The following is a 22,854-nucleotide window of genomic DNA, read 5'->3' on the forward strand; positions in this document are numbered from 1 at the left end:
ACTGAACTGTCTTTCTTCGGACTTTCAGTTTTTTTTTTATTTTAGTCACACATTTCTTTATTATGCACTGTAATATTGATTATTTAATCACCGTAACAAATTGTTTATTAGAGCGCCGCACTGTTAGATTTGTAGTATTGGTAAGTGTTGGGTATCAGAACATGCTCTGAACTGTCCTTTTAAGCCTCATGTCCAATCACTGTCCAAATCTTGCCGCCTCAACCTTCGCAACATTTCCAAAATACACCCCTTTCTAACCAATGACGCCACAAAGCTCTTAATTCACTCCCTGGTCATCTCTCGCCTTGATTACTGCAATTCCCTTCTCATTGGCTTACCGCTGCATACTCTAACCCCCCTTCAATCCATCATGAATGCTGCGGCCAGACTTATCCACCTTACCAACCACTCTGTCTCTGCTGCTCCTCTCTGTCACTCCCTCCACTGGCTTCCGCTCGCCCAACGAATTAAATTCAAAATACTAACTACGACCTACAAAGCCATCCACAATTCTGCCCCCAGCTACATCACTGACCTAGTCTCCAAATACCAACCTAATCGTTCTCTTCGTTCTTCTCAAGACCTCCTGCTCTCTAGCTCTCTCATCACCTCCTCCCATGCTCGTCTACAGGACTTTTCCAGAGCCTCTCCTAGCCTATGGAACTCCTTACCCCAAACTATCCATCTATCTCATTCTCTATTAGCTTTTAGAGGATCCCTGAAAACCCTCCTCTTCAGAGAAGCCTATCCTACCCACATCTAACAACTGTATTTTAACTTTGCCCACCTGATCACCCCCTACATCTACTACCCTCTGTTCCACTTGACCCTCCCTTCTAGATTGTAAGCTCTAACGAGCAGGGCCCTCTGATCATTCCTGTATTAAATTGTATTGTAACTATAATGTCTTCCCTGATGTTGTAAAGCGCTGCGTAAACTGTTGGCGCCATATAAATCCTGTATAATAATAATAACATGGTGTAGCTGGTGTATACACAATCCTTCACCACTAGTGCAAGTTTAGCACGTTTTTACTGTTACCTGGTCTTACCCGGACTAAAGCTGTACTTTTAGGTACTGTACATGCTTTCTGCTGCCAATGACAAATGAAGTTGAGGCTGCTTCAGTTGTAGATGTCGTGTTGGTGTTACAGTGCCTTAAAGTATTCATACCCCTTTAAAACTTTCCACATTTTGTCATGTTACAACCAAAAACATGTATTTTATTGGGATTTTATGTGATAGACCAACACAAAGTGACACATACTTGTGAAGTGGAAGGAAAATTAGAAATGGTTTTCACAATTTTTTACAAATATGTGAAAAGTATGTAGTGCATTTGTATTCAGCCCCCTCAACTCTGATACCCCTAACTAAAATCTAGTGGAACCAGTTGCCTCCAGAAGTCAGCTAATTGGTGAATAGAGTCCACCTGTGTATAGTTTAAACTTGTATAAATAAAGCTGTTCTGTTAAACCCTCAGAGGTTTGTTAGAGAACCTTAGTGAATAAACTGTATCATGAAGGCCAAGGAACACACCAAGCAGGGTTTAAGTTGTAAAAAAAAATAAAAAAAATATCCCAAGCTTTGAACATCTCATGGAGATGGAAAGAGTATGGCACAACTGCAAACCTACCAAGACATGGCCGTCTACCTAAACTCACAGGCCTGGCAAGGAGAGCATTAATCAGAGAAGCAGCCAAGAGGTACATGGTAACTCTGGAAGATCTGCAGAGATTCACAGCTCAGGTGGGAGAATCTGTCCACAGGACAACTATTAGTCGTTCACTCCACAAATCTGGCCTTTATGGAAGAGTGTCGAGAAGAAAGCCAGTGTTAAAGAAATCAGTAAGAAGTCCCGTTTGTGGTCTGCGAGAAGCCATGTGGGGGACACAACAAACATGTGGAAGACTGTGCTCTGGTTACCATTTTGCTTTTAGGCCAAAAAGTTCAATTCTAATTCTGTGTGTGGTGGAAAACTAACACTGCACATCACCCCAAACACACCATTCACACCGTGAAACATGGTGGTGGCAGAATCATGTGGTGCTTTTCTCCAGAAGGGACAGGGAAGCTGGTCAGAGTTGATGGGAAGATGGATGGAGCCAAATACAGGGCAATCTTAGAAGAAAATCTGTTAGTCTGCAAAAGACTTGAGACTGGGGCGGAGATTCACCTTCCAGCAGGACAACGACCCTAAACATACAGCCAGAGCTACAATGGAATGTTTTAGATCAAAGCATATTCATGCTTTGATCTAAAAGTCCAGACCTAAATCCAATTGAGAATCTGAAGACTTGAAAATTGCTGTTCAGACGCTCTCCATTCAATCTGACAGAGCTTGAGCTAGTTTGCAAAAATGTCACTCTCTAGATGTGCAAAGCTGGGAGAGACATCCCCAAAAAGAATTGTAGCTGTAATTGCAGTGAAAGGCAGTTCTACAAAGTATTGACTCAGGGGGGCGCCATACAAATGCACACCGCACTTTTCACATATTTATTTGTAAAAAGAAGTTGAAAACCATTTTATAATTTTCCTTCTACTTCACAATTATGTGCCACTTTGTGTTGGTCTATCGCATAAAATCCCAACAAAATACATTTACTTTTTGGTTGTAACATGACAAACTGTGGAAAATTTCAAGGGATATGAATACTTTTTCAAGGCACTGTATATGTGCCGGGTTTGACTTTATACCTCCAGGCAGTGTAAGATGCAGCACCTGCTTGGTGTGCAGAGAAAAGATGCAGGAGTAAGGAGTCGGATGACTCGAGTTCCTTTTTGACATTTTTTTTTGTCATCGATCTCCAGTCTTTAATCGCTGTGCTTGGCGTCCTGCCTGCTATGTGATTTGTAGCTGTTTGGAACAGACCGATCAGAAACGTACATGGAATTTGGAAGCTTGTGTCTCAGCAAACCGACTGACGAGAGTTCTCTTCATGTTAGACATGTTAGGGGTTGTTTATGAAAACTGCAACTGAGTAAAAATAGCTGCACCATCTTTGATTTTCAAAATTCAAACACATCCAGCTACATTTGTGATTTTTAAAGAATTTAAATATTCTGTCAAAGTGTTATCCAACCAAAGTTTTTTTTTTTTTTTTTTCCAACTTTATTGACAGCAGTTACACCAGAAATGTGAATACACCCAATAGAAATCTGACATGCATTCTAGCCTTCTCTTACTTTAATAAACAATACTGTTTTTTTCCATGACGGTTAAAATGGAACTAAACCCATGAATTTTTTTATAGGTTTAAAAAAAACGGTTATGTGGGGGATTGATACACAAATGGAGATAAAATCTGCTCCATTTGTCACAAAATCTCCCTAGAATATAAATGCTCTCTGATGACCGGGGCGAAATAAGAGAAATCGTCACGGACAGATACGGAGCAGACACGTAAAAAAACAAAACAAAAAAAAAAACGGTTACATTCCCAACATAACTGTCACATTTGCTTGTACTCTCAACTGAACTGTCAAACCATCAAATTGCCGGTGTCATAACGGATTACATTTACAGCACCATGGCAGTTGCATATCAAATGGGGGGCTAAGATGGCAGCTTTCTTGGCTGAAAAAGATGGGAGGGTTTAGTCCTTTAATCGAGGAATAATATTTTTAACAATGCCCTGGATAGCAGTGGAATCCAACCGGGGATCTAGTCCTTCTGCAGTCTATTAAAAACAAAACAGAAGGCTATGCTAGATAACATTTTTTTTACAATGGTGCAGGCTTACCTGTGAAAGGTGTGTGTATGTATATATGTGTGTGTATATGTATGTATATATATATATATATATATATATATATATATATATATATATATATATATATATATATATATATATATATATATATATATATATATGTGTGTGTGTGTGTGTGTGTGTGTGTGTGTGTGTGTGTGTGTGTGTGTGTGTGTGTGTGTGTGTGTGTGTATATGTGTGTGTGTGTATATGTATGTGTGTATGTGTGTGTGTGTGTGTGTGTGTGTATATATGTATGTATATATATATATATATATATATATATATATATATATATATATATGTATATGTATATGTATATATATATATATATATATATATATATATATATATATATATATATATATATATATATATATATATATATATATATATATATATATATATATATATTAAGATTGGGGTTATTAGACTCCAGCGATACGATAGATGCATTTTCCAGTGAGTACGCCAATCCAGAACTGAGTTTTTAAGGGCCTGGTAGCCCACTTTTATTTAAAAGCACAAAAGTTCACAAATACAATAGCAGCCCTCGCAGGGGGGTTCCACCATTCCCGTATCTTGCCAAATCAACAGTTTAGCCTCCTGGCTGTCATACTTGCTATTCGGCTGTTTCAGGCCTTTAGCCTAGGCCTAAATTCTGTTCCTCAGAAGAAAGTTTCTAATGCCGTGTACACACCATCACTTTATGTGATGGAAAAAAACGACGTTTTTGAAACTTCAATTTTCAAAAACGACGTTGCCTACACACCATCGTTTTTTCACAATGCTCTAGCAAAGCGAGGTTACGTTCACCACTTTTTTCCATTAAAGCTCGCTTCATAACTAGCTTCTGGGCATCCGCGGGTTTAAAAACGTAGTTTTAAACGTTGTTTTTTTGCTACACACGGTCAATTTCTGTGAAACAAAAAACGACGTTTTGAAAAACGACACAAAAAATTCAAGCATGCTTCAATTTTTTTTTTTCGTTTTTCACAAGACATAAAACGACGTTTTCCCCCACACGCGGTCATTTAAATTGACGTTTTTAAAAACATTGTTTTTTTTTTTATCACATAAAGTGATGGTGTGTACGCGGCATTAGAGTTAAGCACACACCTAGCTTACTCCTATCAGCGTCTTGCTGCTCAATCATAAAGGACATCTGCCTCCTGCAGACATGCATACAGCCTCTCACTCTTCTCAGAGGCATTTGGGAATTCACCTGATTCCCAGGACAGACTTCCTGTCTGTAGGGTGGGGGCCCTGAGATAGTCAGAGTACAACTAAATAGCCCAACACACAGCTGTGCAATCAGCGTGACTTTTCTTTCCAAAATATGGCGTAAACCAGCAATCTTTCCCATAGCAGAGTCCCACCCTTATATGTATGTATATGTATGTATGTATGTATATGATTTTTTTTTTTTTACCTATGTCAGTGGGAGGCAACCTGTGACCCTCCCAGCTGTTGCAGAAGTCCCATCATGCCTCTGCTCCTGGGGGTAATTGTAACATTCAGTTTTGCAATGCCCTATAACATAACTTTTTGTTATATCTCCATAAAACATACATATGATTGACCCTCTTATACACACCCTTGAAAAAGGAGATTCAGAAACGCGTTGGGTGAACTATGAGAAACCATTGTCAAACGTTTTATCCTTTATTCTACTGTTGTATTTATTTCAATATTTTTTTTTTATATTTTTCTATATACAATCCAATCTCGGTGCCTTAAAAGTCCAGTTAGGGGATACTTTCTTTCTGTCATGGGACATGGGACATGTAAAGTCATGCTTGTGTTAAGGAAATTGTAAATTCTGTATGACTGTATTCTCTTTTGTATGTTTGCCCACAACGCCAATAATGTTTTAATTACATGCTTGCATTCTTTCAAGTCCTAATTAGAAATTAGCCTGCCTATGTTGCGCCCCTTGTTACCATAATAGTACAATTGTAAAATTAATGTGATGCCTACGTAAGCATGTGTATAAAAAAACTTCTTCAATTGCGTTAAATAAACAGAACAGTTAATTGGAAAGATGCGGAGTGTATCTTTTTCTGTCTATTCCCTCCTGCAGTGGTTATTAATTTGGAACCACTAATCCAGGGGTCTCCAAACCATGGCCATCCAGTTGTTCAGGAACTACAATTCCCATCATGCCTAGTCATGTCTGTGAATGTCATTTACAATGCCTCATGGAATGTGTAGTTCCACAACAGCTGGAGGGCCGTAGTTTGAAGATCCCTGCACTGATCAATATGAGGATAGGAGTTGCCTATTTATCACATTTCCAGAATACTTGTAACTGCCAGCCTTGCAATGCCTCATGATAAATGTAAACCTATTTAGTTTTAGCTTGTCACCGCTTACTTGAGTCAGAGCTAAAAGGCCTAACCACTCAACTACATGACTATGTGTTTATAGTACATGCTGTGTCCCCACTCCAGAGTATGCATAACAGTTAGGTGACAGTCTTGTGGAAAGGAGAATATGTAAACAACTGCAGGGTGTCTGTTATTTGATGCTGTTATGTACACTTGCCAAAGAGGGGACAACTGTTAACAGCTCAAGGTCGGGAAATGGACAGGAGCAGTAACTGTCAAGTCACCTCTGACCCATGGCTCCAAAGAGTCAGACATAGACAAATTAAGGGCTCGTGTCTGTGGGCATTATTTTTCTGCGTTTGGAACGCATGTCAAATGCAGGTCATCAAAATCGATTGACTTCAGTTGAGCGGTACACATGACGGTTAAGAGGCTGTGTTTGAATTGTTTTGCGCTGCATTTCGTTGGATGCTTTTTGTCATATTGAAGGGTGTTTTAAACTGCAGGCAAAGCCTGTCAAACGCAGCCTATTATTGTTGAATGCTGTGTTTGCCATTCAAATGCATGTGTTTGATTTTAAATAGCAAATGCAGCATTCAATAAGGACACCTGTAAAATGAGCCCTAAGTAAAGCCAAGTAATAAAGCAAATGAATAATCCCTTCATAGGTTGTATTTTAGTGTCTTAAACCTGTAACGCTAAATATTCAAATGCTTGCATAAGTTTTACTCATAACTGATTCTCCTTAAAGCAGAACTACACTGCATCTGAGCACCAAAAATACAATTTAAAGCGGAGTTCCAGCCAGAGGTTGAACTTCCGCTTATTGTGTTCCCCCCCCCCTCCGGTATCATTTGGCACCTTTCAGGGGGGAGCAGATACATGTCTAATACAGGTATTTGCTCCCACTTCCGATGATAGATTGCCGCAGAATCTGTGGTGATCTACGTCAAGTCCGGCCCCTTCTCCCCCCCCCCACTGTCTTCTGGGAGACACACAGGTCCCAGAAGACCGCAGGGACCAGTTAGAAATGCGCAGCGCGACTTGCAAATGCGCAGTGGGGAACCAGGCTGTGAAGCCGCAATGCTTTACTTCCTGATTCTCTTACTGAACATAGCAGCGCCTCCACCCAGGAGCCGAGGGTCGGCCAGCTTCGGGTGAGGACATTCCTGGCGCTCTGGACAGGGAAATTACCATATCTTCAAAGTAAAAAAAAAAAAGAATCGGCAGAACTCCGCTTTTAAATCATTTTTAATATTCAACTCGCCCATCCATCCATGTCTCAATGCTTTATGTTTCTGAGAAAAACAGCAACCTAGCATGCAGGAAAGAAGGTTAGCTTAGCTTAGAAAACCCCTCCTGAAGACTCCTGGGATGTATGACCTCATGTGCCTAGGCCTGGAAACCAAAGAAATGGGGGGAGAAAAGTTCTGACCAGTAAATATGATATGATGTACCTTCCTATCTATTTACTAGTTCTAGCAGCATAAGGATTACAAATAGTCATTGTTTGAGAGAATGTAGTTTTGCTTTAAATTAGTGATGCGATTGGTGTTCATAAACAACAACATCAGAGTAAGGATTTATATTACCCTGCAATGTCTGCAGCACGTTTTGATTCTTTTGCTTGCTTTCAGGTATTCCTGACCGAGTACGCTGGACCTCTCATCATCTATTTACTTTTCTACTTCCGTGTCCCTTTTATATATGGTCCCAAATATGACTTCATCACAAGCCGGCACTCGGTTGTTCAGTGAGTATTCTATGTAGATTATATAAACAGTAGTGAGCATGCTGTTTCAAGCTTGACTCTCTTTTGTATCTTCAATGCCTGTCAGGTGCCAGCCCATGGGAAGCATCCCTGCTCTATTTCACTTTTAAAAAGAAATAAACGGGCACCATCACTAATGTGACGCCAACTTTAATGCAACAAATGGAGGCTTCACAATGCTTTGTCTTATCTGTCAACCTCCTGCTCCAACACGCTTCACCCTACAGAAGTCTTCATCATGGTGATGAAACGCGGTGGGGTAGGAGATGGACAGGTTACATTAAAGAGGAAGTAAACCCTGATGGGTTTTACTTCCTGTTTCCCTGAAAAGGTAAAGCATAATGGTATGCTATGCATTGCAAAGTAGCCCATTATGTGACACTTACTTGCAGGAGAAGCCTGCGATGTCTCCGTCTTCCTCAATGACAGCGAGCATCCATTTTTCACCCCTCTTCCTTCTGGGGCCCTCGAACTCCGGCTCTGTGACTGGCCGGAGTCGCGTGACGTCACTCCCGCACATGCGTGCAGGAGCCACCAGTCATGGCATGACCCCAGCTTGAAACGGCACCACATACCCTTTCATGACGGCACTTGCTCACTAGAAATTATCGTTCGGGGACATTGCAAATATCTCCTAAACCGTGTAGGTTTAGAAGATATTTTTAAGCACCTACAGGTAAGCCTTAATCTAGGCTTACCTGTAGGTTAAAGTGGTTGTAAAGGGTTTACAGCCACTTTAAAGCTGGTTTTACATTGGTGATGGTGTCCCTGTACAGCCCCTCTATTTCTTCTATTCTATGCAGAGTGACTATCTCCTGACAGCATAGCCAAAGAACTGCCATGTGTATATAGTTAGCCAGGACCATCTAATGAAACATTTATTCTTATGCGGTTTTTAGATGAAAGTAGGCTGAATTGATTCAGGTGCTTAGCTTCACGCTTCCCACTGTGCACACAGGAGGAAAGGGTGGGAGGAGAAGGAGCAGATCAGCTCTCTCTCCTTTTCTCTTCCATCTGTGCGAGGGAGGGGGGGGAACTGTCAGTGCAGGCTCTGGGCTGTATGAGAGAGAAGCTCTCGGCTCAGAGCTCTGCAGCCAGCAACCGCGATTGGGGCCCCCCGACAGTGGTGAAACGCCAGGGCCTGGTCGCAAGTGCCACCTTTGTGACCCTGGTAGTTCTGCCACTGCTGCAGGGCTCACGTTTTCTGTGTTGAGAATATAGTTACTCTAGGGAAAGAGATTAACAGGGATATGCAATTAGCGGACCTGCAGCTGTTGCAAAACTACAAGTCCCATTATGCCTCTGCCTCTGGCTGTCATGCTTGTGGCTGTCAGTCTCGCTATGCCTCATGGGACTTGTAGTTCTGCAACATCTGGAGGTCCGCTAATTGCATATCCCAGAGCTTTTGTGTGGACATATTGGAGAAGAATTTAGAAATGTTATCTTGCCTGTGTGTGGCTCACCTTTTTTTATTTTTATTTTTTCCAGCCTAGCCTGTATCTGCCATTCATTTCACTACATAAAACGTCTACTGGAAACTCTGTTTGTACATCGGTTTTCTCATGGTACAATGCCGCTGCGGAACATCTTTAAGGTAATTGCTTTTTCTTTGGTAATATTTGTGGATCGGAGATAATACATGCAAATAAACAGTCCGCACATTGCAGGTTACACTTTTCAGACAGACATCTGACTTTGCAGAACGACCCAACGTATTTCTCCCACCCTGCACATGTAACTTCTTATTTCCTTCTTGTCTGTCGAGGGACACAGGAATTCTAATACTGTTTGATTAAACTACTGCCTACAGGAGAATTGGACGCTAGCAAACAAAAAAATTGCAGGCAAGCCCAAGATAACCTCCTCTACTCAGTGACTTGTTATTTCTGCTGGTTGAACCCATTCTTCGTTGACTACATTGGGTTGTGGATTCTTTCTTCTCTTCAAGGGAATTTATCGTTACTAACAAACGTCAGCTGCCCCAACCTATACCAAAGGTCAGCTGCCCCAACCTATGCCAAAGGTCAGCTGCCCCAACCTATGCCAAAGGTCAGCTGCCCCAACCTATGCCAAAGGTCAGCTGCCCCAACCTATACCAAAGGTCAGCTGCCCCAACCTATACCAAAGGTCAGCTGCCCCAACCTATACCAAAGGTCAGCTGCCCCAACCTATACCAAAGGTCAGCTGCCCCAACCTATACCAAAGGTCAACTGCCCCAACCTATACCAAAGGTCAACTGCCCCAACCTATACCAAGCCTTAAAGCGGGGGTTCACCCTATAAACAAGATTTTTTTTTTTTTCTTCTAGCATAAAATCAGGCATTGTAGCGCGAGCTACAGTATGCCTGTCTCGAATTTTTTATCCCCGTACTCACTGTGTAATCGTACATAGACGATTCCGACTGCCCACGGGGAATGGGCGTTCCAATCCAGACGGAAGGTGATTGACGGCCGGCTCTGGCGCGTCACGCTTCTCCGGAAATAGCCGAAATAGGCTTGGCTCTTCACGGCGCCTGCGCATAGCCTGTGCGCAGGCGCCGTGAAGAGCCGAGACCTACTCCGGCTGTCTTCGGGGAGCGTGACGTGCCAGAGCCGGCCGTCAATCATCCTCCCTCTCCATAGGCACGCCCATTCCCCGCGGGAGTCGGAATCTATAATGTACCAGTACACTGTGAGTACGGGGATAAAAAATTCGAGACAGGCATACTGTAGCTCGCGCTACAATGCCTGATTTTATGGTACAATGTTGACACTGAGGGTGAACTACCGCTTTAACAGCAAGGAGCACATAGAAGGGAAACGCATGACAAACAAATACAAAGAAAAAATCCCAGCTCAACTTACCAGCCAGCCTGCAACAAACCAAATGATCCTGTTTTACAGTTCACGTTAACTACAGGGGTTTAGTTTGCAAACACATGTGTAAGTTGCAGAGGGAGGGACTAGGCACCCCAATATTATCTGATTCAGGTCCGTATGGAGTTATCTTCCTCTGACAGTGACCCTTTTCTTCCGGTATTAAAGTGGTATTAATCCCAAAAACAAAAATGTATTTGCCCCTTACTGCCTCCTCCTGACCCTTTCAAAGCTGCTAGAGGTGGGTATTTGGGTCATGTGACCACTGTGATTGGCTTTGTACTTCATATTCCCATCGCACACATTCCTGGATACGCTCTTGGGTTTGGGTGCTCGTAGCAACAACCAGCTGGATACTGGTGCACGTTACAGTAAAAATATTTGCCAGCACTCCATGGAACGTATGATTTATTGCATGATCACAACACAAAGAGAGTGCAACTTTTCGGAGACAAGCCACGCAGGGCCCCTTCGTCAGGCATGTGATTGGCTGTCACATTAATCGGAAAGCTCCTGATTGTAAGTATGCATTGGGAGCTTTCTGATAGTAGCATACAGGTGTTAACCCCTTCCCTACCAGGGACATTTACACAGTAATCAATGCATATTTATAGCACTGATCTCTGTATAAATGTCAGTGGTTCCAAAAATGTGTCAAATGTGTCCAGATTGTCCGTTGCAATATCACAGTACCGCAAAAAATCACAGATCACCCCAATTACTGGTTAAAAATATTATAATAAAAATGGCACAAATCTTTCCCATAGTTTGTAGATGATATAACTTTTGCGCAAACCAAGCAATATACACTTATTGCATTTTTTTTTTGCCGGAAATATGTATTTAGGATATATATTGGCCTAAACTGATAAAGGATTTTTTTTTTTTGGGGGATATTTTATTATAGCTAAAAGTTTGTTGCTCTTTTTTTTATTTATAGCGCAAAAAATAAAAACCGCAGAGGTGATCAAATACCACAAAAAAAGCTCCATTTGTGGGGAAAAAAAGGACCCAATTTAGTTTGGGTGCAGAGTTGCTTGACCGCGCAATTGACGGCTAAAGCGACGCAGTGCCAAATTGTAAAAGTGCTCTGGTCAGTAAGGGGGTAAAATCTTATGGGGCTGAAGTGGTTAATAACTGTGTAATGTCCCTGCAATCCACTCTAATAACAATATGTGCTCCACTGTATGTCCTTTATTTTAAAAAAGCCGATATCTACCTTATTTTAGAGCATGGCAGGCCGCTTCTCTCTTCCCCTTCTCCCGGCTGACGTCAGCGGGAGTTCTTGGCCCCTCCCGCTGTAGCTGTCAGCCCAGGAGAGGAGAGAGGCTGCCAGTCATGTGAGTGCTGGCAGGCGCTCTGATATAATGTAGATATCTTTTTTTTCTTTCTTTCTTCTTCTTTTTTTTTTTTTTTTTATAAATAAAGGACATACAGTGGGGAACATATTGTTACCTACCAGAGTGGATTGTTGGGACATTACAAGTGGCGTTACAACTACTTTAACCACTTAAGGACCCCTTCACGCCGATTTACATCGGCAGAATGGCACGGCTGGGCACATACATGTACGTGGCTTATTAAGCCCAGCCGTGGGGTCGCGCACGCACGCGACCTGGTCCGAAACTCCGCGGGACTCGCGGACCCGATCGTCGCTGGAGTCCCGCGATCAGTCCTCGAAGCTGAAGAACGGGGAGAGCTGTATGTAAACACAGCTTCCCTGTTCTTCACTGTGGCGCCATCATCGATCGTGTGTTCCCTTTTATAGGGATACACAATTGATGACGTCACACCTACAGCCACACCCCCCTACAGTTAGAAACACATATTAGGTCATACATAACCCCTTCAGCGCCCCCTTGTGGTTAACTCCCAAACTGCAATTGTCATTTTCACAATAAACAATGCAATTTAAATGTCTTTTTTGCTGTGAAAATGACAATGGTCCCAAAAATGTGTCAAAATTGTCCGAAGTGTCCGCCATAATGTCGCAGTCACGAAAAAAAATCGCTGATTGCCGCCATTAGTAGTAAAAAAAAATATAATTAATAATGTAATAAAACTATCCCCTTTTTTGTAAACGCTATAAATTTTGCGCAAACCAATCAATAAACGCTTATTGCAATATTTTTTTTTTTTTTACCAAAAATATGTAGAAGAATACGTATTGGCCTAAACTGAAGAAAAAAAATAATGTTTTATATATTTTTGGGGATATTTATTTTTAGAAAAAAGTAAAATATTTTGCATTTTTTTTCAAAATTGTCGCTCTATTTTTGTTTATAGCGCAACAAATAGAAACCGCAGAGGTAATCAAATACCGCCAATAGAAAGCTCTATTTGTGGGGAAAAAAAGAATGCCAATTTTGTTTGGGAGCCACGTCGCACGACGGCGCAATTGACAGTTAAAGCGATGCAGTGCCGAATCGCAAAAACTGGCCAGGTCCTTTAGCTGCTTAAAGGTCCGGGTCTTAAGTGGTTAAATTGCAGCTTACCAATTCTTAGATGTAGTGGTTGCATTTTTTTTTCTTTTGGCTTTTTAACATTCTCACCTGGTGATCTAGTCAATAAGTCTGGTGTTTTTCATCTTCCTTTAACCTTCGTAGCGGTATTCCCGAGTCTGGCTCGGGGTGGAATTTCAGTACCATTAGCGGTACACAAGAGCCAGACTCGGGATTGCATTGCAGGATCCTGGTGCAGCATACGTACCTTGTCCCCAGGATCCTGCAATGTCTCCCCGCTGTTTGTGTGCAAGCCGCCGTGTCTCGCTAGATTCACAGTGCCGAGCTCCGGCGCCAAATTCAAAGAAATAAAAACACAGTATAGATACAGTACACTGTAATCTTACAGATTACAGTACTGTTTCAAATACACATCCCCTTTGTCCCTAGTGGTCTGTCCGGTGTCCTGCATGTAATTTTATGTTATAAAAACTGTTCTTTCTGCCTGGAAACTGGTGATTGTCCATAGCAACCAAAAGTGTCCCTTTACATCAAAAGTGGTTTTAGAGCAGCTAGAAAACGGCGATAATAAATTTGAATCATTTGCAGAATTGAGCGATAGCGATTTGTGGGGAAATTCGTCTTCAAACAATAAAAGTAATAACAGCGACATTTCTGGAACTGAGAAAATGTCAGTGTTTTTGATTTGATTACATTATTAAATAATTTGTATTATATTATTATTTGTTATAATTATTTATAGTTAGTTATTATATTATAATTTATGATTTTGTGTTTCAAACTTTATCATACCCGGGATGTCTACTAGACTCTGGTTTGGACAGATTTAAAGCGGGGGTTCACCCTAAAAAAAATGTTTTCTTTGTCTACCATGCCATCCAGCATACTAGCGTCAGCTACAGTATGCCTTTATTTTTTTTTTTTCCGCTGTACTCAGTTTAATCCATTCGTTTAGTTTCAGACTCCCTGCGGGGAGTAGGCGTTCCTATGAAGAGGGGAACATGATTGACGGCCGGCTATGGCGCGGCACGCGTTCCGAAAATAGCCGAAATAGGACTCGGCTCTTCACGGCGCTTGCGCAGTCAGCTCCTAGTCTGTGCGCAAGTGCCGTGAAGAGCCGAGTCCTACTCCGGCTATTTTCGGAACGCTTGACGCGCCATAGCCGGCCGTCAACCATGTTCCCCTCTTCAAAGGAATGCCTTTCCCCGCGGGAAAAATGCCAAATTCCCATGCAAAATAATGGTACCGCTTTCAGCACCTAAAATCTGAGATTCTACCGCCAGGGAGTTAACCCAGAGGGTTGAGACGAGCCATTTAACACTGACCGGGGTCCTTAACAACAATCGGCTTTCATTCAATTATGTGAAACCTTTATCCCAAAGGAAGTAAAACATTTTGCTGTATCTGCTTATGAAGTGTTAGCTGGAGTTCAGCTTCAATTTGTTAGTAAAGTCCGTCTAAATCTGCTAGTCTAACGCTACCCTTCCCCCAGACTGACAATGCTGCTGTCCAGAGGTGTGTCTGTAATCATGCAAGTTAGAGTAGGTATCAATAAGTCCGGTAAATTTGTCGCTGCCATTTATTTTAATCAATAAATACAAATCTTTCTCTGATTGGCCAAAGCGGAGAGGCAGGCAGATGACATCATGATTTCCATCTCAGCCAGTCAGCGGAAATCTTGTATAACAGCCACTCAGGTAATCAACGCATAATCATGTGTCACAGCTTAGTGATTGAAGGCTTGAAAGGCTAAACAATATTTTAAATCCAGCTGCCAAAATTCTAAGAAACGTTTTAGCTTTCTTATTTGCTTGAAGTTCCCCTAATCCTATTGTGTGTTGCAGAACTGTATGTATTACTGGGGCTTTGCTGCTTGGATGGCGTACTACATCAATCACCCACTCTATACACCTCCAGGTGAGTGTTTATACATTATCACTCTGTGATTTCATGCATTTAGTAACAATACAAATCCGTCATATTCTCTTGGGCGCTCTGTCCAGCTGTTGCACTCTGATGTCAACCAATACAATGCAGGACCAATCGTTCTGCATTGTATTTGAGGACAGAAAGGGCCTGCCCACAATCCATAGTATCAAAAATAAGAGCGGAGTAACAGAGACAGGGGAAAGAGTAAGGAAGTGATTCCAGCATCCTCTAGACCAGGGGCTCCAAACTTGCCAAACGGGGCCAATTTACTGCTTCAGACTTTAGAGGGGGTCAGATTGTGGCTTTCAGGAGTGGAAAAAACAAAAACAACCGGAGCTCCTCTTTAACACTTCAACACATTCAGAAAAATTTACAGGTGTTAATTAAATCAGGGCTCGACAAAACCCAGGCGTCAGGTCGCAATGACGACTGAAAGTTGCATCCTGGCTCCTGGTTTACACTGCAGCAGCAGACTGAATGCCTGCCACATTGCCCCTTTAAAACCACCCCCCCGACCCCCCTCGGGTGCCCGGACTTCGGTCGGGCTGGCCAAAATTGAGGCTGGAGCGTGATCCACTCGCCATTCTGCGAACGAACCCCCCCCCCCCCCCCTGGTGGGCGGTGCTGTGATGAGCGTAGCTCGCTCTCACTGCCCGCCCACCGCTGACATCTTCCCAGTTTGACAGCTGGGGTTTGGGTTGCTTGATCGATCGCTCATTCCTTACACCTGCTGTGGGCAGGGAGTGCTGCTGGTCGGTGCCATCTCAGTGCTGCCTATCAGTTCCACTGGTTGCCATCTCACTGCCACCTGTCAGTGCCATCTCTGTACTGCCTGTCGGTGCCACCTGTCAATGCCATCTCAGTGCGGTCTGTCAATGCCATCTCAGTGCGGTCTATCCATGCCATCTCAGTGCTGTTTATCCATCAGTGCCCATTCGTGCAGCCTATCAGCGCACATCAGTGGAGAAGAAAAATTACCTTTTTTTTTTTATTTCAGTCTTTTTCCGCTTGGCATCAGGCGTGAGCAATTGCTGCCCTACACTCCGGACATGCAGTTCCGGGTTCTGGGCAGCTAATTTAAAAAAACTGTCTCTTAACTTATTCATCTGGCTCCTGGATTCTAAGCAAATTTGTCAAGCCCTGCTGTAAATAATCTACATTAATATATGTATATCTGTAAGATGTAGATGGGAGTGAAAGTTTTTTTGCCTTTATACCAACTGAATCCTCATGGAGTAAGATGCTGGGTATAGTTGTGTAATTTATAATGGTGGTTTCTAGCAAGTGCCATACCATATTTACTTTAAGTGGAAGTCCGCCTTATTTATAAGTAAGATCTTTGGATATTTAGTTATCAGTTCTCTACTGAACTCAAGTCGGGACACGTTTCTCCTCTGTCCATCTCAGTGCTGCCTATCAGCTGTGTTCTCATCGCTCACCTTCCTGGTTCCTCTCTCTACATATGCATGTATCGCCTCCATATGACTGGGAGTAGTAGGTGATCTTTTTGTTGGTTCTAAAGCCTAGTGAGGTGTACACTCTGTCCTTGCCTCACTTCTTCCTAAGGTGTAAAAAAAAAAAAGCCATTTAGCTGCTTGGTGGACAAACATGGCAGATGAACGTTTCATCATTGCTGCAGTAATAGATTATTTTAATAGGTGGTGCCACAGGTAACCTCTGTAACTTCAGCTCTGTGTCTGGAAAAGAGCCCCCCCCCCCCCCTCTATTATTACAGGTTGTCAGTATTTTGGTTGTAGTTTATCTGTAAATTTGAAGAGGTAAGCGCAGTATGTACTTAATCTGACGTGACCCTGTTTTTTATGTTAAACAGCGTATGGAGATGAACAGGTGAAAATTGCTGTCATCATATTTCTGGTGAGTATTTATGGGTGCATTTCTCGTTAAGTTGGGGTTATCACACACATGGAAGTCAGGGAAAATGAGGTTGGAGAGAATATTCTCCAAAGTGTCATGCTGAAAGGGCAACCAGAGATGAGCCTTTCCGTCTGGCTTCCATCCACCTCCTGTTGCCCCTGCTTTGCTTACGCACTTACATTTATTGTAAAGTCTCTTTTTTTTAAAAAACAAAAATAAAACAAACGTGTTATATTATTTAACTGCTCTGTGCAGTAGATTTGCACAGAGCAGCCCAGATCCTCCTCTTCTCAGGTCCCTCTTCAGTGCTCCTGGCACCTTCCTCCTGTCGAGTGCCCTCGAGCCCGTGCCAGCCGAGCTGCAGCTCCCTGTGTCCATTCAGATACAGAGCTGTGGGTCGGCCATGCCCCCTCTCTTTCCCGATTTGGCTAACTGACTTTGACAGCCGTGGGAGACATTGGCAACGCTGCTGTGTCTCAGCCAATCCGGAGGGATAGTCTTGGAGGACCGAGGGATTCGCTGGATAGAGATGGGGCTCAGGTAAGTATTAGGGGGGATGCTAACCACAGAAGGCTTTATATCTTAATGCATAGAATGAATGCATTAGGCTGCTTTCACATTGGGCAGCGGATAGCCGCTATACCGTCGTATTTACCGCGATATTCTGGCGCTAGCGGTAAAGTTTTGACCCCCGCTAGCGGCCGAAAAAGGGTTAATACCGCGATTTCCCATTGATTTCAATGGGAAGGCGCGGTATAGGGGCGGTAAACACCCCGCTCCTATACCGCTCCAAAGATGCGGTTAGCAGGACTTTTGGAGCGGTCCTGCTACCGCACCGCTTCAGTGTGAAAGCCTTCGGGCTTTCACATTGAAGCCTGCAGGGCATGATTTTTTCATGCGGTATAGCAGCTCTATTTTTAGCGCTGTACTGCATGAAAAACGCCTCAATGTGAAAGGGGCCTTAAGATTAAAAACCTTCTGCCTTTACAACCTCTTTAAGGAAGCTGGGCAGCAGGGGGGGAAATACATAGGCCCAGATTCACAGACACTTACGCCGACGTATCTTCTGATGCGCCGCGTAAGTTCACGGATGCACCGTCGTATCTATGCGCCTTATTCTTGTTATAAGATATGCCTGAAATCTGTCTCCATCTGACCGACGTAAGTCTCCTACACCGTCGTATCTTGGGTGCATATTTACGCTGGCCGCTAGGGGCGCTTCGATTGATTTACGCATCGAATATGTAAATGAGCAAGATGCGCCGATTCACGAACGTACTAACGCCCGTCACTGTAATCTACGCCATTTGCGTAAGGCGTTTTTCCGGCGTAAAGATAAACCACCAAAAAGGAGGCGCATCCCATGCAAAGGTATGGACGTCGGAACAGCCGTCGTTTTTTACGTCGTTTACGAAAGTCGTACGTGAATGGGACTGGGCGTAGGTTACGTTCACGTCGTACGCATTGAGCCGTTGTATCTTAGGGAGTATATGCGACGTGATTCTGAGCCGTTCGTTCGGCCCTTCATTTACATGGGGTCACGCTTCATTATAATACAACACACCCACTGCCTTGCTACTTTGAATTAAGTGGGCCTACGCCGGCCCATTTACGCTACGCCGACGTAACTTAGGGAGCAAGTGCTTTGTGAATACTGGTCTTGCCTCTCTGTTACGTCGGCGTAGCGCAAATGAGCTGCGCTACGCCCGCTCAAATGTACGCCACTCTACCTGAATCCGGCTAATAGGGTCTTGGTAGGGAAGTATTGTTTTTATTTCTGGTAGAGCTGGATTTTTTGCATGCTGATCTGTTATTGGCCTGTTGCTTTGCTAAGGTGTGTGCAATCGCTTCTGGGCCCGTCGTACTTTTCCTGTGCTGTGCATGCATCACTTCATTAGTCTCAGCACGTGACTTTTCCTTGTAACACAGAGGCTTTATTTAAGTCTTGGCACCCTGGTCTTTACAGTAAATGCAACGCTTCATTAGTCTGGGGTCACCTTACAATTTGTCCTCTACTGTGCATGCAGGGGTTTCTCAGGTCACTTACTTTTGTTAACAGCAGTTTTCAGAGAAATCGGAAGTGACCAAGGGTTAGTGGTCACGTGACCGCAGCAAACCGTAGGGGGGAGGGGGAATTATGTTTGCATGGCCATTTTTATTCATTAAGCATATGGATCTGGCTTTTCCAAATTTATTAAGGAATGTTGTTTATGTTGAGTAATGTTGGAAGAGGTAACCTAAATGTATAATTTGTCTCTTCTGCTTCTCAGTTTTGTCAGTTGGGTAACTTCTCCATACACATCGCTCTGAGGAACCTGAGGCCAGCTGGTGAGTCTATAGGTGAAATGCAGTCTTCTTATTAAGATATGAAGCCTTTGTTCACTTTCTACTTTTGTTCCAGGTTACTTTCTTGTTGCCACACTCACTGAATAGATACATTTCTGTAAGAACTATTTGCACCAGATTTTTTCCTAGATTGCAAAAACCTTGGATGGGTCCTTTGTGGGAAATAATTATATTCTACAATTTAGTTTAGCCAATGGCATCGTGGGCTGTTTAACCACCTGAGTCCTGGCTGCTCAATGACATTTTTTACGATTCGGCACTGTGCCGCTTTAACTGACAATTGCGCGGTCATGCGACGTTGTACCCAAACAATAATTTACATACTTTTTTAGCCACAAATAGAGCTTTCTTCTGGTGGTATTTGATCATCTCGGATTTCATTTTTATTGCGCTATAAACAAAAGGACAGTCTGCAAAAGGACAGATGGCAGAAAAAAAAAAATATCTGACAGGGGTTATAACTTGTAAATAATGGTAACAAAGATAAATCCGCCCTTTCTGTGTTCCCACCACTGCACTTATGAACAAATAGTGATAATCAAATTGGCAAAAGAGTGAAGCAGCTACTTTTAAAAAATCAAACTGTGAAAAACATATTCTAAAACCCTAAAATTAGTGTAATAATAAATAAGCAGCGCTGTAAACAATGTAAGATGAAATATCCGTGTGACGGTATCGGTATGATATCCCCGTCAACGTTCCCTTCTTCCCATAATGAAAATCACCCCAATATTCCACGAGGAGGGATATCCCTGGAATCGCCCAGAAAGCCACACATGAGACCAGCTTACTGCTTGAACAACACAGACTTTAATGTTATAACACACAGCTTATATGTCATTTCCAAAACTGTTACAATGACAAATCTCCGCCCCCCTCACACTGGGGCTTCCATACAGATTATAGGTAGACACGACGGGGCCGATGCTGAAACACATTTTCTTTAGACAATGACATCAATGACGCTGAGCACTAGCTGTACTGAATACATCAACCAGACCGCTCGACCCCGCATATAGAGAGATAATTACCACAATGAAGCAATCAGAATAATTAACACAAGCCACTTAAACCCAGCTCTCCTTCACACAACACAATAGATCAATTAACCTTTAGAAATAGTGAGGGGACATTAGCACATCAATAACCTGGCTAGCAGGGAGCAGTAAACTGAGACATATAGGCAAATGTATCACAATCCGTTTTCACAGGTATTCAAAAATAATGCTAATGTCCATAAACATCACCATGTGACAAAATTGAATATGTGCACAAATTCCAAAAAATATATATAAAAGTGTTTAAATATGAATTAAATATAAGTCCATAAAACACATCAAGTAGGTTTGTGATAAAATGATAATAGCTTCCAATCTTCCACCACACCCGGTGTCAGTGAATCCTCTCCCATGACTAAGTCTTATGACGAAACATGTCGGGGCGTGGCTGTGTGACGTATCACGGCCGATCAAGGAAGCAGAGATCCAGGAAGGAACAGCGGGGAGGTGGTGAGCGATCAGTTGACACCTTGGGTCTGCTGTGACCCATGTACTCTGTTTTCCGTTCATCTTTAAACGAGTGTTTGCTGTGCAGTGTATTGCTCTATTTTTTTGAGATTCATGTGAGTGCTATATTTGAAGATTCAAGTGTGTTATTAAACTGATTTTACGGTATCGCGCTATTTTGAGCACTTCTTTTATTTTTAAATGCGGAGCTTTCTGGCAGTGAATTGGTTGGAACTGGAATTATCTGCTATACCTACCAGTCAGGTCTTTTTGTACATGTTTACGTGTAAGGCAATTTGAGTTGGTGAGTTTTGCATCTGACGGGAGAGGATTCACTGACACCGGGTGTGGTGGAAGATTGGAAGCTATTATCATTATTTTTTCACAAACCTACTTGATGTGTTTTATGGACTTATATTTAATTCATATTTAAACACTTTTTATATATATTTTTTGGAATTTGTGCACATATTCACTTTTGTCACATGGTGATGTTTATGGACATTAGCATTATTTTTGAATACCTGTGAAAACGGATATTTCATCTTACATTGTTTACAGCGCTGCTTATATTTTATTACACTAATTTTAGGGTTTTGGAATATGTTTTTTAGGGGTTATAACTTGCCCTTGCTCTATCCAAAATGGGGGGAAAAAAGGTGTTACTCAGGCAAAGTGAAGAGAACTCTTTCAAGTGGTGATCATGCCATTAAAAAAACGACCGCTCCTAATCCTTCTTAAGCCGGCTACCAGCCTGTTGGCGTTTTCTTGTGATTATTCACAAATTTGACAGGCTGGTTGTACTTGAGTTGATTGATCAATCAACTTGGGTACAGTCGGCCTGCCCATACCTGGTTCTCGGCTGGGCCCTGGGGAACCAGCTGAGATTTGAGCCATCTATGGCCGGCTTTACAGACAGTGTAATGTAAAGGGGACCATACATGTTACAGACTGATTATTCCACCTTCATTGAATTCACTAACAACCATGTAGTGCCAGGGTCAACCTGAACAAGCCCTTTCAAAATTTATCCATGCACTCCCCGTGATGTACCAAATCTTTTAATTGTTGGTTTTTAATCAGATGTTTGTGAAATAAAATTATTCTGTATTTTTTAATGAAATGGTTTTGAACTTAGTGAGAGTATCTGAAACGTTTTTCTGTATTTTTGTTGTTGTTGTTCTGTCTTGCTGCTAACCACTTCAGCCACTGACCATTTGGCTGGCCAAAGACCAGGCCACTTTTTGCGATTCGGCACTGCGCCGCTTTAACTGACAATTGCGCATGTGCGACGTGGCTCCCAAACAAAATTGACGTCCTTAGGCCGATACGTAATCAGTTTAGGCCGATACGTATTCTTCTACATATTTTAGTTTTTTTTACTAGTAATGGCGGCGATCACCCATTTTTTTATTGTGACTGCAACATTATGGCGGACACATCGGACACTTTTGGCACTATTTTGGGACCATTGTCATTTTTACAGCGATCTGAGCTGTAAAAAAAGGGATTTTTAATACAGCTTACCTGTAAAATCCTTTTCTTGGAGTACATCACGGGACACAGAGCAGCATATTCATTACTATGTGGGTTATATGGAGTACCTTCAGGTGTTGACACTGGCAATCTCAAACAGGAAATGCCCCTCCCTATATAACCCCCTCCCATAGGAGGAGTACCTCAGTTTTGTAGCAAGCAGTATGCCTCCCAAAATGGTCCCCAAAAAGAGGGGTGGGAGCTCTGTGTCCCGTGATGTACTCCAAGAAAAGGATTTTACAGGTAAGCTGTATTAAAAATCCCTTTTTCTTTATCGTACATCACGGGACACAGAGCAGCATATTCATTACTATGTGGGATGTCCCAAAGCAATGCTCACAATGAGGGGAGGGAGAACATCTCCAAGACAAAAGGATTTAATTTAGAGAAATACTCAAATCATAATAAATCCAACTTAGTTGAGAAAAATAATCTTAAATTTTAAATTTAACTCAAAAAAGAGGAGCCCCCGGAATCCGAGGGTCTCAAACTG

The 22,854-nt window shown here is 42.5% G+C and overlaps 1 protein-coding gene and 1 non-coding gene across 5 annotated transcripts in view; both read left to right on the forward strand.

Annotated features, from left to right (window-relative positions):
* The window catches only part of TECR (trans-2,3-enoyl-CoA reductase), a 71,961-nt gene that overhangs the window by 40,636 nt on the left and 8,471 nt on the right, over nt 1-22,854 (forward strand). For 3 of the 4 annotated variants that reach the window (XM_040346345.1, XM_040346344.1, XM_040346342.1), the window contains 5 exons: nt 7,719-7,834; nt 9,341-9,446; nt 15,015-15,087; nt 16,931-16,974; nt 19,245-19,314. In XM_040346345.1, the coding sequence (XP_040202279.1) occupies nt 7,719-7,834; nt 9,341-9,446; nt 15,015-15,087; nt 16,931-16,974; nt 19,245-19,314 (409 nt within the window). The remainder of the gene's footprint in view (nt 1-7,718; nt 7,835-9,340; nt 9,447-15,014; nt 15,088-16,930; nt 16,975-19,244; nt 19,315-22,854) is intronic. The other variant, XM_040346343.1, reaches the window with a different exon arrangement.
* Nucleotides 3,274-3,404, forward strand: LOC120934187. The gene has a single exon (XR_005748333.1).

Source organism: Rana temporaria, chromosome 3, assembly GCF_905171775.1.
Source record: "Rana temporaria chromosome 3, aRanTem1.1, whole genome shotgun sequence".
Lineage (NCBI taxonomy): Eukaryota > Metazoa > Chordata > Amphibia > Anura > Ranidae > Rana > Rana temporaria.